We start from the raw sequence: 15,569 nt of genomic DNA on the forward strand, positions 1-15,569 counted from the left end.
CTGGGGATAGAGAGACACTGCATGGACTGGGGCTGCATAGTGACACTGTGGGCTGGGCTGTGGACTGAAGAAAGACACTGTGTGAACTGGGGCTGGAGAGACACTGTGAGGAATGTGGATGGAGAGACACACTGGGCTGGGAGGAGACACTGTGTGGGCTAAAGAGAGACACTGTGGGCTGAGGCTGCAGTGACACTGCATGGATTCTGGCTGGAGAAAGACACTTTATGGGTTGTGGCTGCAGAGAGACACTGTGCACTGAGGATAGAGAAACATTGGGGCAGATGTATTAATGTATAATGCAAGGGTGATAAAGAGAGCTAAACGTCCAGCCAATCACCTGCTTACTGCCATGTTACAGGCTGTATTTGAAAAAAGTCAGTAAGGAGCTGATTGGCTGGATGTTTATCTCTCCTTATCACCCTTGCATTTATCTCTTGTTAAGGCTTAATACATATACCCCATTATTTGAACTGAGGTTAGAGAGACATCATATGGACTGAGGCTGGAAAGAGAACTGTGTGGGCTGTGGCTGGAGAGACATAAGGAAGGGATGATGCTGCATAGGATAGGAGAACAATTGGGGAAGGGGAGCAAAGAGAGGACAAACCCTTTATGGGAGGCCCGAGGCTTCTTAGGTGTATGCCTGCCTTTGGAACACACAAGGAGTCCCACATGGTGGGAACAACCCAGAACCTTGCCTAGGGCACCAATTAGTCAGGCCCACCCCTATTTTTAGTTAACTCAAAATCTTTCATACTAATTTCTTACTTAATGATAATTGATTTGATCTATTCACATTTCAAGCTATCTAACTAGATGAAATGCTTTTTTATCTATATCAATATAAGTCCACGCACACAAATTATTCAAACACTGGCGTTATATATCTATATACATTCCAAACTACCTAGGACCTGCAAACATTATATGTAAGACTGGCGATTGCTAATATTGCTGCTCCCAACTTGTTTGGTAATGATTAGGGGGAGGCATAACAGCCATGTTTTTATGCTGGTCTCTTGACTCTCATATACTTTCACACGACAATAAGGAGATGTGTAGCAAATTACAGTGTGTTCATGAGGTTTGCTATACAGCTCATTACCTGCAGTCTACAAACATATCAAATGCAGTACTATACAATATGAAAGGAGCAAGGTTGGCATTGTATAGGTGGAGAAGTAAGTTCTAATAATACCAAAACTATGACAATTTTTGGGAGATTACACGAGTTGGATGGAAATATTAGGTTTTTTTTTTTTTTTTTACAAATTTGGTAACAATCATCTCAATTATAAGTTCCCTCTTGAGGAATAAACATAGTTAGTAAAATGTTTATTTTTTTATATATATAATAGCTTTTCTTCACTTATTTAAATTATCAATAATAAAAGAAGCAGAAAAAAATCAGATTGTGAGTCGGACACGTCTTTTTGTGTTTAAAAATAGGGAGTTTTAGAATACAGCACATATGCAGGAGTCAATAGAAGTGTTTCTGCATGTCTCCATTCGCTTCTGAGTTAGACAGATCGTTGCTGGATGTCCCTTTGCATGGGAATATAGCTAGAGATTGTGCTCTACTCATTTGTGCATACAGAGAGGGGAAGCCTGTTTCACATGGATCTCTTGCCCCTATAGTAGCTGGAAAAGGTGACGATATTTGGGACTGTAGATGGAAAACCGATGTACGAAGTGTCTTCAGAATCAGCCCTATAATGTACAGATCCATTACTAAAAAACAATGCAGAGTATGAGCACGTCTTTTATAGAAGAGCAAAGGACACCCTGAAAGAGTCAATATTGTTGTTGCTCAACCTTTAAGACACAGTAACTGAGCAGTAATATGATCAAACGAAACAAAACCCTTCCACTTGATTTAGCAATATTAGTATGAACTTTTGGAGCTTATGCAACTACTTGACTTTTAGACTCGTACCTTCATGTGCAGTGATGTTGCTTTTATTTCCATCTGAAAAATTTCTCTCTAGATACTTCTGTAATTCTAAAGTGTGATTTCTGGATTCTTCAGTAACTGCAGTGACCCAGACGATCAGATTAAGGGTCAAAATAACCATCAGAAGGCACCTTAAAGTAGAGACACACTAGAAGGTAATTATACAGTGACATTAGCACAATCACTAACAACTATAAATTGCACTACAGTATATACTTACCTGGATAAAACATTGCTCATGTAACAGGAAACTAGACATTTTGTATTTTGTTGAGGCATTTTAATCCTAATTCAGACCTGATAGAAGGGCTGCTAATTTTTGGAGCCCTGTGATCAGGTAATCGCTGCCCCGCAAGAGTGAAATCCTGCCTCGTGTAAGTCTGGGAATTAGCTGGATCGACGATCAGCTGAAAATCCATTCGCAAGCCGCTCACCATCAAATGATTTTGACAGTGTGTGCAGTATGTGCGTAGCACAGGACTTACCCGATGGCTGCAATAGAAACAGAATGATCTCCTTTAGATTGTAAGGTCTCAAGAGCAGGGCCCTCTTCCCCAATGTGCTTTTCCTTCTCTTACATAAACCATCTTTGACAACAGCAAATCCTATGGTATTCTGCCATGCTGATACTTATACTAGTGTCCTCTGCTGATGCAGCTACAGTATGTGTATGTACCTTGTACTTTATTCGACTCTAATGGTGCGTACACACAATGAGGTGTGTGCTACAATGGGTATGATTTGAGCTATACAATGTGTGCTATGCAATTTGGACTTCAGAGCTCTAAGATTTGAACTTTATACACTTTGGGGGTTATTTTGGTTCACTCCTTCTGGCAAATTCCTTCTTAGCTGGACAAAACCACATGCACTGCAGATGGGGCAGATATAACATGTGCAGATAGAATTAAATTTGGGTGGGGTTCTACTTCAAAGTGAGATCTATATTGCAATATAAAAATAAAGCAGTCAGTATTTTCCCTGCACATAAACAAAATAACTCACCCAAATCTAATTCTCGCTGCACATATTAAATCTGCCCCTGCAGTGCACATGGTTTTGTCCATCTAAGAAGGAATTTGCCAGAAGGAGTGAACCAAAATAATCCCCTATGTTATCTGAACTAGACTACAATATTTGATTTAAATATGTAAAGTACATATCGCACACAATTCATTACACAGGGTGCAATTTGAAGTAGATGCGATGTAGTACAAAAATACCTGCGTGCACATACTATAAACACAGTGTGATTTGAACTAAAAGGTTCAAATTGCATGGACAATCGCTCCATGTGTGGGCACCTTTAGTCACTGTTTTGCTTATACACTTATGTATTCTGTAATTGGGCGCTGTGGAACAGTGTGGCGTCATATAAATAAAGGATAATGATACTAATCAGGGCTGTAGCTGATGTCACTTGACTTCCCCTGAAACACCTGGGCATGCCTGCATTTTTCCTGACACGCCAAACACATCGGCTTCCTGTCAATCATCTTGTGTATGGACAGCGATAAGAAAGTAGCAAGATTTCATCACAGGATGGCCTCGCACATCCGTACTACTAGCTGTATGCATGCGAAGTCTATCAGTATTTGCCCAGACTGAGAATTGACAGCAGTGTGATCAGGTCTGAATTAGGCCCTTTGACATAAAGAAAAGCTTTATTCTTATATTGGTAACAGAAAAATCCCACGCTGGTAGAATACCTTATTGTAAAATTTAGACACAGGTACATTGTCTGTCAGGAAGTTGGTTTGTGATATTCAAGGATAAAATATTCTCTGGCAACACCTATGCTTGAATCTAGCTTTCTGTGTCAAAACACAACGTTTATTTTAGAATTCCGCCAGCAGTAATAGCCATAGATCTATAAGCAATAGAAGAGCCTTTCTACAGAGCTCCAGTGTGCTTAATAGAACCTATACATTTCTCAGACAGACTGTCTACCTCCCGCTAGAGGAAATAGACAGTCTAAGAAAAGCATGGATTCATGGCAAAATGAATTACTCACTGATCAGCTGGCTTGTGCTTGTTGGGGGTGAAATGGAGGTGTGGGAAATAGATCATATCCTATATGACTGCTGATTACAGACCACCACCTATTTAAGAATTGAGGGGTGGATGTATTAAAAGGGCACTAATCCTGCCAATATTTCTCTTCCTGCTTTGTCTCTATATTGAGGTGCAGCATGACGCAATATTCATTTATTATCATCTTATGTGCTGGAGTGAAAGCTCCCCCTCCTGTGATCCATGTCAGCTTGCAGAGCACCTCAGCCTAGGGTCATGGCTAGTTCCCCTTCGCCGCAATTACCTGGGGAGGAGAGGGGGCGGGGAGTGGAAGAGCAAGGTCGGAACAAGGGACCCAAGCAGACCCTCATTCGCTGGCTTCGCTCGCCACTCTTCCGCCACGGAGGGCTTGTTCCTTCACTATCCACACCACCAATGGTTGCCTTTAGTAACTGCCAGCAAAAGCGGGCGATTCCAGCAAAAGCTGGCGATTCCCTGCAGAAGCATTCCCTTTGTTTAGAGAAATTGAACTTGTTCATATATTGTTTCTATTTGTAGATGGAAGGAATACAAGATTAGCACTGATATGTTAAACTACAGCTAGACCTAAATGAAAGATCTAATACAAATCCAAGTCTATAGTTACCAACATAAATGAACCTATTTTTTACGGAACCACATGGGTCTACTGCAGTGGTTCCCAAACTGTGTGCCGTGGCTCCCTGGGGTGCCTCGGCACACATGCAGGGGTGCCCTGGGTTGGTGGTCCAGGACCAACTCAAATTAATAATAGTTCATTATTTATGAACAAAACCAGTGCTGGTGCCTGCCAATCATAAAATGTGTACAAAGAGAAGCAAAGACTGCCCTTTACAACATAACTGACCTTAAGAATTGCATATAAACCCAGTCTAATTATTTTATTTTTGGCTTAGGGGTGCCGTGAAAAGATTCTGATACTCTAGGGTGCCGTGATTCAAAAAAGATACATTTCATGATGACATTATAAATTATTCATTACTCAATATACTGTAACTGTAAATTAAACAGTGGCACATTTTAAAAATTTATTTTAACTGTATAATTGAATTTTGTGTAACAGATTATTACCTATTTCAGAAGGGATTTATGTGTGATTACAAAATGAATTTATGTTGTAAACAAACATGAAATACACACAGATATATTTTATTTGTGCATGAAACAAGGTTTCAAAACATTAAATAAAGTGTGTCTACTTTTTTAGGCACTGAATTTGAATGCTAAGGATATTTTGCAAATACATAGTGCCAGTTACATATTATGTCCCCAGTAGTGCCAGTTACAAATGTTTTATGTTGTCCCGGAATCAATGGTTTTCAGAATAATTTGGATAACAGATTTCTGAATAAATGATACTCAACCTGTAATTGTTCTTTAAAACGGTAAAATCAGATTTCTTGTGTTGATTTTGACAAGGATTTTAAATGTAGTTTAAATCCTTGTTACCCTTTTTATTTTTCCTTTGTTTTAGTCAAGATGTAGTGGAAGTCAGTTTTTCTTTTATTCCATTTTAGTCTAATTTTTTTTTTTAAATAAACTACAGTATAGTTGACAATTACCTTTAGGTAAAATTTTAGGTTGGAACAATTTACTTATTTTAATATTTTTATGAATCTATATATAAAAATGCTGATACTCTAGGTCAGGGGTTCTAAAACTATTTTGCTCTGGGACCCCGACAGACAATAAAGATTATTACAGAACCCCAGAAAGTTACTGCAGAATCTGCAGTCGGGATCCCGACTGTTAGGCATTTAACAGTCAGGATTCCGATGTCGGTGTACTGACCATCGGAATCCCGACTGTCGCTCCTTCATCCGGCACCCATTTAAAAATATTATTCTCACCAGGAATTTTTCATAGTCAGTGAAATACTATTTTTATTTATGCTTTAGTAAGTTTCATTTTATTAACTTTTCAAAATGTATTATAATTATTATTATTATTAGTAGTAGTAGTAGTAGTAGTAGTAGTGTCAATTATTTTTTGCTAATACCAATAATGCTTTATTTAAATTAGTTTCATATGACCTATTGTAATTCTGGAGCTTTTAATAAAATGAAATACAATTTCACTTCTAATTGTCTGTTTTAAAATGCAAAAATGATCTAAATCTGCCAACAAATTATGTACTGTAATTAGCAAATTTGGAAGGAAACACACTTTGCCAAAGTTTACATGAAAATGAACAATAAAAAATAAACTTGACAATAAAAAAACAACAACTTGGAAACATTTAGATTAATGCTACAAGTTTATTCAAAAATTACATTTTATTCCCACTACTAAAAATGGCAACAGTCATCAAAACTACATTGCAAGCGTACATTGAACACCTGGGGTGAAATGTAATAGGATGAGAGATTTGGAAAGTGAGAGATTTGGTAAGAAATCTCCAGTTTTTTTAAAGCGGCAATCATTTACACTGCAAAGCCAGTTTGATGTTGAATTGTAAATGGTTGCTGCTTTAAAAAAACTGGAGATTTCTTACCAAATCTCTCACTTTCTGAATCTCTCATCCTATTACATTTCACCCCAGGGATCAAGATACTTGACAGGTGTGGATGGAAAGGTCTACAGTGTCTAGGTGGGCAGTCAATAGGTCGACACATGAAAAAAGTTTACATGCAAAAGGTCAACATTTAAAAAGGCAATATGCAAAAGGTCTACGTTTTTACATAGGCACCTGTTGAGGGACCCGGCCACAGACGTACATGTTAATTCATAACATGTGCATCAATGGAGCTGCTGATGAGATCCCCTGGAGACTGCTCCTGATAGGCTGTGGGAATCCCAGTGACTGACGTCGATGGGGATTCCCTCATTCTCAGGGAGGAGGCGCAAGTGTCAACACACTTGCGGCTCCTCAGTTCACTTGGTATCGAGTTTTGCCATTTTTTTAACCCCCTGAATGCCTACATGGAACAAAGATGACTGATCTATTCCAGAGGGATGGTAAGTTTAATTTTTTTTTACAGGTTCCCATGTGGATTTTCTACTGGACAAAGGGACCAAAGTTATGGGATAAAGATAGGTAAGTATGTATGTATGTATGAAGTGTGTAATAAAATGGGGTTCCCCCTTCCCCCAGAGACCCGTCCAGGGCTGATTAGCCAGGGTGTCATGTTTTGGCTGGGAGAACTTATATAAAAAGTGTACCCCGGCTGTGGCATGACAACGCAGGCTGTTGTAACCCGATGCTGGTTATAAAAATACAGAGGATCCCTATTTTTATGTCCCCTGTAAAAATGGCAAATCAGCTGAATTTGTCTGATAGTAAATTGGCCGTACATGTTTTTTTGGTCGTATTTTAGATCGAATGGATGCATTTGTACCCATTCAATCTTAGTAACTGTAATGGAAAATGGGTTTTTGGGATAAGGCGCTATAATCACTCTGGGTGAGGGAGCTGCTAAACTCGAGTGGTCTAGGCTCGTAAGGTTCAATGCAAGAAATAGATAGTAAAGCGCTCACCTGGTGTATATATAAGTTATTAAATATATATGATGCAGAGACAGTATGTGTGGAAAACAATATTGTTTTCCACACATACTGTCTCTGCATCATATATATTTAATAACTTATATATACACCAGGTGAGCGCTTTACTATCTATTTCTTAGTAACTGTAAGCCATAAAGCAGAACCCACCAAAACAGGAAATTTAGTGTTACTTTGGTTATATTTCAAGGTCACCTTTAAGAAGTCTGCGGAAAAGTTGTTAAAGTAATGGGTAAACAAAAGATTTAAAATCATGATGAATAAAATCATTAGCAAAGAAATAGGCAATAATACAGGTATGCTTTGGAGAGTATCACAAGCCAGCATTGCGATTACTTACCTAGTTGGATTTATATAGATTTGAACACAATGTTTGCAGGACAAACAAAGGAAAAATGTCTAAAAGAAAAACATTACAAATGTATATGTAAATATATTTATATGTATTAGGAGTAGGACACAGAGATACTATAATCTTGCATTTGCAGGCACTTTCTTATAAACATGAAGTGCAGCACTGGTACACCGTACAAGAACCCCCCACGACAATGATGGTTTCTGTAAGAGCCCAGTAGTGTAGGGAATGTGAAGACACATGTTGCATGTGTCCGCAGCCAAAATATAATTTGATGATCGGCGACCATCGGGCTTGCAAATATAAGCTGCCCGCCCCCGTCACACCTCGTCCCGCCCACAATCCCATGGGAACGGCCAGCGTTTTATTGGGGACACCCATGAAACGCTGGGTGTTCCCATGGGCGACACCTGACTCTGCCATCCCATGCCCCCAGCCCGTATCCCTCCGTGCAAATGACTCGGCTACTATGCAAGTTGCTGAGTCAATTTGCCCAGGGACCCTGCACATGCACATAAATCATTATGTGCAGTAAAAAAACATTGGTCCTCGTGGGAACGCGTAGGGAACTGAATGAATCGAATGACCCCCCCATGCTATATGGCAGGTCGGAGGGAGGATGTGTTACACAGGAGATGGTGAGTTTACTTAAGAGGAGATATGTTTGTTTCCACAGAATTGAGGAAGGCCAAATGTACTGCAGGGGAGGAGCATGCTTAACCTTACTTGATGTGACCAGAACCAGTATACTGGTTCAAATTGTACATGGAGCGAAACAACAGTGTACATATTACTGTTGCCACTACTTAAAACAGTGGGGCAGATGTATTAAGCCTTAACAAGAGATAAATGCAAGGGTGATAAAGAGAGATAAACGTCCAGCCAATCAGCTCCTTACTGACTTTTTTCAAAACACAGCCTGTAACATGGCAGTTAGCAGGTGATTGGCTGGACGTTTATCTCTCTTTATTACCCTTGCATTTATCTCTTGTTGGGGAAGATGTATTATAGCGGCGCTTATTGAGTCGCTATAATACTTCCTGCTTCACCTCATAAGCAAGGCGAAGCAGGAAGGGACATCGCCAAGATCTATTTACATCTTGTCTGCTGAAGCGGGGGAGCGCTAACTCCCCCCTCCGACGATGTCCCCTCCAGGAGATAGCGCATCAGCTTAAACTGATGCGCTGTCTCCTGTCCCCCAGCCGGTTCGACTTGACATGCGCGGGATCTCGCTACTCACGCGAGATCCCCAGCGCAGCTCAGAGCTAACAGCAGGGACAGCGCTGTCGCTGCTGTTTAGATAGGGCCAAAACCATCACACTGGCTCCGTCGTACATGGGGGAGAAGCAGTATCAGGGCACATAAGGTGCGCTGATACCCCTTCTCCCCCATAACAACACTTCATACATCTGCCCCCTTAAGGCTTAATACATCTGCCCCAGTGAGAGGTATGTCATAATTAGGGTATGATAAAGCTGCAGAATGATTCTTTTCCATTAGAAAATGCTAACATTTCAAGTAATAAAGCACAGTGGAGTACACCAGTATTATCTTGCAATGTGGTCATCCATCAGCAAGGAGAGAAATGTCACGGCAGATCCAATGAGTCACTGGATCTGCCCTGACATTTCTCTCCTTGCTGATGGATGACCCCTATAGGGACAAGCTCCCTTCTAATACGTGCCACCAGCAGTGTGTGCATTACAGGTGTTGGACCACAGCCCCTTCCTTTGGCAGCCAGGACAACACAAACCCTTTATTCCCTGGCACCTTCGTGACTACATGACTGAGGCTAAGTCAAGGAAGTGAGAGAAAGTGATATAATAAGAAGGAAGAGAGTAAAGAAGGAAGGAGGAGGGGTATCAAAATGATGAAGATGGAAGAACCTGAAAGTGTGGTAAAGAGTTGAAACAGGAGAAATATTATGGGAGGAACAATGAGAAAGAAAAATGAGGAAGAAAGACCCCTTGCTCTCAGTTCCCACTTTATAATCAATGCTTAGTGTAGTCTGCGGACACATCTATTATAGTGGAGTGAAGAATGTGGAGAGAAAATATGGTGATATTCATTTTTTTTGTTTTTAAACAGTGAATTTTATAGCGACCTCAATGATTGATTTTACAGCATATAAGCTGGAGTCCAGAAGATAAAAAACTGGCGGTTTCTAATGTGTTAGAGTCCCATTATATAAAGGAGAAGAATAACAGATTTGAGCAGCTGCAGAGAATTCTGGGAGATAATTTAATTTTAATCCAATATCCATTTTAGTGGACACAGTAAAACAAAGAACAATGTAGCACATATGATGAATAAACAATTACAGAATCAACCATGAATGTTTTGTGAATTTGTAATTCCTTTTCACAGTATAGTGTCATGGTATGATATAATAGCATATAAGAATAAAAATATAAAAAGAAGAGAATAAAGAGATGGAAGAAATAAGAGAGATATTCAGTAGCTTCAGTAGCTAAGTAAATGTGTACAGTAACTAGGTTGTTTTCTGTATTCTGTGTGTTCCTCATCAGAATTCTCATGCATTATGCAGCACGGATGGTGTAATGGTTAGCATTACTGCCTCACAGCACTGAGGTCATGGGTTCAATCCCCACCATGGCTCTAACTGTGCGGAGTTTGTGTATTCTCCCCGTGCATGTGTGGGTTTCCTCCGGGTGCTCCGGTTTATTCCCAAATTCCAAAAATTAACTGGTAGGTAAAATTGACTCCCAACAAAATGACCCCTAGAATGTCTGTGTGTGCGTGTACATATGGTAGGGAATATAGATTTTAAGCTCTACTGGGGCAGGGACTGATTTTCAAATATTCTATGTAAAGCGCTGCAGAATATGTGTGCACTATATAAGAAACTGTTAATAAATAAATAAAATAATAATTGTTTCTGTATTGTATTGTGAAAGCTAGAATTATATTAAATATGTATGGAGTTTACTAGGATGACCTCTGTATTGTAAAGCAGCAAGTGGAATGCTCTCTGTGATGTATAGCAGTCAGCAGGATGCTATATCTATTGTACAGTAGAGGAGAAATAATAGAGTGGAAGTACTAAGATGAAGAACGAAGAGTATGAAAAAGTTGGAGGAATAATAATTGTAGGTATAATGAGAAGGCAAATAACATGGATGAAGGAGAAAGATAGTTCTGCTCTTGGTTCCCACGTAATAACTAAACTTTAGTAAGTGCAGTCTATAATGCACATCAGTGGCGTAAGTCACATGGTGAAGCATGCAGGCAGGTCCTTTGTAGTGGAGGGAAGAATTAAGAGTGACATTTGGCAAGGTATGAATATGTTTCTAGGATGTTGCCTGTGTTTAATTTGTCACTCACTAGGATGCACTATGTATTGTATGGTAGTCACAGGACACTCGCTATTTTATATGGTAGTTACTAGGATGATCTTTTGATGATGATCACTGGGTTGATATCTGTATTATATAGTAGTCACTGGGATGCTCTTTTCATGATGATCACTGTGTTGATACTTGTATTATATAGTAGTCACTGGGATGCTCTCTGAATTGTATGTCAGTCACTAGGATGCTCACTGTATTGTATGGTGACAACTAGAATGTTCTCTGTATTGAATACCTGCCAATACCTGCCCTACACATTTATGATCTCTCTATGGATGGCCTTAGAATATTTTATGTGTTGTATTGTATTATAGGGCCTTATTCTTGTTCACTCTTTCTGACAAAATCCTTCTTAGATGGACAAAACTGTGTGCACTGCAGGGGGGTAGATATAAAATGTGCAGATAGAATTATATTTGGGTGAGTTATTTTATTTCTGTGCAGGGTAAATACTGGCTGCTTTATTTTTACACTGCAATATAGATCTCACTTTGAAGTAAAACCCCACCCAAATCTAATTATCTCTGCACAAGTAACATCTGCCCCACCTGCAATGCACATGGTTTTGTCCATCTAAGAAGGATTTTGTCAGAAAGAGTGAGCTAGAATAAGGCCCATAGTCTCTTGTATGCTCTCTGTATTGTATGGTGTTCATGAAATGTTTTTTTATATTTGTGTCATTAGTTGGAAACATGATTTTTTTATTTTTTATATTACATTGCTAGGAACATTTGAAACTTCCCTAGTTAGTGCTGGTCCTACCTTTACAGGTTATTTACATATTTAAAATGACAAAGGATAAAATAATACACAAAAATATATTACATATAAAAAGTAAAGAAGAGAAGTTTGAAATCACCTGCACGATGACAAAAAAGGCCTGTATGACGGGCTGGATGATTTTCATCGGTGTTATACATTCCAGGTGCTTAACTGAATTTGCAATCTTCATTGAAGCCATAACAAGGGTGCCAATGCCAAAAATAATGATTCCCGCTGCAAATACAATAAATTAGGGGGTTAAAAACCTCAAATGAGTGTGACGTAAACCCTACAGCCATATAGACACATATATACAGTATGTGATGGCCATTCCATGATTTGGTGCCATGGTTTATTATTTTTCTCAAGGTGGTTCTGACATCGGGCCTAACTTATGTTTCAATGCTGATGTCTACTAAGATGCAGATTTTCAGGATATGGAACTTTTATACATTGCAAGTGAAGCTTACATCTAGAAAAGAATACAGACACCCACCGATGTCATCAGCAACTGCGTATGCATATGCAGCACTGACATAGCAATGAGGAACCTCTAGCAAGACAATGTGTATGGCCAGGAACGGACTGGGCCTCTGATTTGGGCCTGGCATGCATGCGCTGCTGTTCTGGCATGCAGGAGTGGGGGGCATGGCCACGTGTTATGCCCCCATATCTCCTGGACCCGATCGGCGCACAGAGAGCCACCGGACTCGCCACGACTCCAGTGGTTCTCTCTGTGTGCCGAAGGGGATGTAGTGCTGCCACTCTAAAAAGAAATCGGCCCTGGATGGCCAGTCCGGCACTGTGTATGGCTATGCAGACTGGCCGCGACAGTAGCAATGTTGGCAACATGTTTCGTTATGTGCGTGATCGCAGCTGAAAGCATATACACAAATGTCCATGATATGTCTGCCTGTTTACCACCACTCCTAGGTACCTCTCACACATTGTCCCTTTCTGTCAATCACTGTGAGTATGAAATCTCAGTGTGATTACATAGGAACCTTGGCGTGTGGGCAGTGCGATCATAGCACATGCCCAGTCTGCCAATAGTTGCTTCAATGCATATAAATGTGAAGTACTGTAGGCCCATAACCAGAAAGTAAGTTTTTGATCAGTATCGGTATTCTGTAGGATGAAACATTACCCAAGTAAAGTAAGTTACCCTATAGGCCATAGGGTACTGCAAAATGCTGTGGAATTCCCAAAATATGTTACCATGTTGATTAGAAAATGTTTACAGAATTTTGACAAACGATTCTTTGTGTACAGTGATTGTTGCAAGTATTATTACATCTTACTCAATTCAGTGTACCACAAAGGTGCTACTGTGATAAGGACACACAGTATCAGCAAAAGTGAAAGTAGTGCACACAAAAAGTGTGTGCACAGTTGCAAGCATAGGACGTTGTTGTGAGACTGCACCTGCTGTAGGCTTACCTCCCCTCCACGTGTTCTAAAAGGGGAAGAGCCTCACGTTACCCCCAGTCGTATCACTTCGAGGGCATGACTAGTACTCTGAGTGAGATGCAAGACTGCCCCAGTCTAGTCTCTCAGTCTACTGTGAATAGCATCTATCACTCAGTTGTTAAGGCCCCCATATACTGGTCTGATTTGGCCTGTTTTCGTAAGATTCTGATGGATCCGGCCAACAGATCAGATGAAAACTGGCCAAATCTAATGTGTTTTGACATCCAATCTGATGCACGGCCCCGTGCACATCGGATCGGATCCAGAGATTGTATGTGCTGCACATATGATCTCCGGATTCGGCACGGGTGATCGGGGCCGCATGTAATACATCACATGTGAAAAGACTGCATGCGATTCTGATGATGGGAAGGTCCCGGGCAGCTCAAGGAGGATCGGATGGACATACACTGCTGCTATATTGTTCATTTCAACCCTCTGGGATCCTTTCAAGAATGAGCTATAATTCCTTTAGCTCTCGGTGGCAGTATTGTTCCCATTCTGGCTTTGGGGACTTTGCAAAATGCATCCTTTGCTGATTCCCTAATGGTTTGATGTGCAATATGTGCAACTCAGCCATGGACACCACTGAGGAGGTGCTCACAAGATAAAAGATTCATGTTCAATACAACTGATACCTGCAGGTCAAGGGCTATTTAATTTGCCCTATACAATTTGTACATGTTTTGATACGTGTTGCTTGGAGTCAAGTGAGATGAATGGACTGCTTGAGGTAAACATCTCATCAGCCACAATTTGTGTAAACCGTATGTGTTGCTCATAGAAGAGTTGAGTAGACCACCTACCGTACAGTATATTGGTTTACTTTAGATATAGAAACTATGGGGGTGATTCTGGTTGGCTTGGTAAACTGTGAGGAATTCTGCCCTGTCTGATTAAACTAGAATCACCCCCTACATTCTTTGACCGCATTCATATTTAATGTTTGGAATTATATAATAACTAAGACCTCAAATTCTGACTCTGTAGGGGTCCCAGGGACCCAAAATTGGTCCGGCTACTACACAAAGTGGGTCAGGGAAGCAAAATATGGAAGCAAGAAATTTGCATAACATGGGGGGGGGGGGTAAAGGACATGTGGTTTAAAAAAAAAAATGTGGTGCGATCCGGGAGCCGACCACAGAGAGGTGTATGCTGGGCATACCATGTACATGGATCCGCTATGCATTTGGACACTGTTGGACTGATTTCAATGAACCAATGCAAGGTGGCTTAACTGGGTCTCCACCTGTGGTGTTCCCAGGGGCCCTTTACACAAAGTGGGTCAGGGAAACAAGATATGGATAAGTTGCATAACATAGAGGGAGTAGCAGACATGGGGATTAAGAGAAAAAAATGTGCTGAGATCTGGGATCCGACTGCAGAGAGGTGTATGGGCCCGGTATGTATTCAGGCATGGGCCCGGTATGTATTCAGACACTGTTGGACCTATTTGTATGAAACCAATGTGAGGTGGCTTGATTGGGTTCAGATTAGGTTCACGGCCAAACCCGACCCCGTGGGGGGTTTCGGGGGTCCAAAAATGGGTCTGGCTACTACACAGAGTAGGTCACGGAAGCAAGATATGGCAAAGATGCATAACATAGAGGGGGTAGAGGACATGAGGTTAAGAAAAAAAATATGGTCAGATCTGGGAGCTGACCACAGAGAGGTGTATGCAGGGCACACCATGGGCATGAGGAGCATGTGCAGGGACTTCTGCTGCATGAATTTGGATGGGAACTCCAGATGACACTAGACAGCCACCTCCTTGGTCTATTGGAAGAGTTGTCAAGCTTAAAACAAGAGAAGGATAAGGTTAAAGTAATGCTAACTGCACATCTAAACCCGAGCAACACTGGGTACCTCAGCTAGTATTATGTAATGTGCGCTATCATTTATAATGTGTTTTTATGATTGTAATAAGATTGTAACCAAATGTAAAATAGTATTTATGTGTTAAGTAAGTATGAACAGTACAGTATGCAACAAATTATATATTTATATATTTTTACTAAAACCAATGTAAAACAATAAAAAATATGCTACAAATAACCTCACTATGATAAGACATGGCACTCATAGCTTGCATAGCAGG

The 15,569-nt window shown here is 40.4% G+C and overlaps 1 protein-coding gene across 2 annotated transcripts in view; it reads right to left on the reverse strand.

Annotated features, from left to right (window-relative positions):
* LOC146008595 (proton channel OTOP2-like) overlaps positions 1 to 15,569 on the reverse strand; it is a 60,457-nt gene that overhangs the window by 14,413 nt on the left and 30,475 nt on the right. For both annotated transcript variants that reach the window (XM_083148053.1, XM_083148052.1), the window contains exons 2-4: positions 12,099 to 12,235; positions 7,854 to 7,912; positions 1,940 to 2,088 (exon numbers count right to left, since the gene is read on the reverse strand). In XM_083148053.1, the coding sequence (XP_083004179.1) occupies positions 1,940 to 2,088; positions 7,854 to 7,912; positions 12,099 to 12,235 (345 nt within the window). The remainder of the gene's footprint in view (positions 1 to 1,939; positions 2,089 to 7,853; positions 7,913 to 12,098; positions 12,236 to 15,569) is intronic.

The sequence above is a fragment of the Crinia signifera genome, chromosome 6, assembly GCF_055691185.1.
Source record: "Crinia signifera chromosome 6, ASM5569118v1, whole genome shotgun sequence".
Lineage (NCBI taxonomy): Eukaryota > Metazoa > Chordata > Amphibia > Anura > Myobatrachidae > Crinia > Crinia signifera.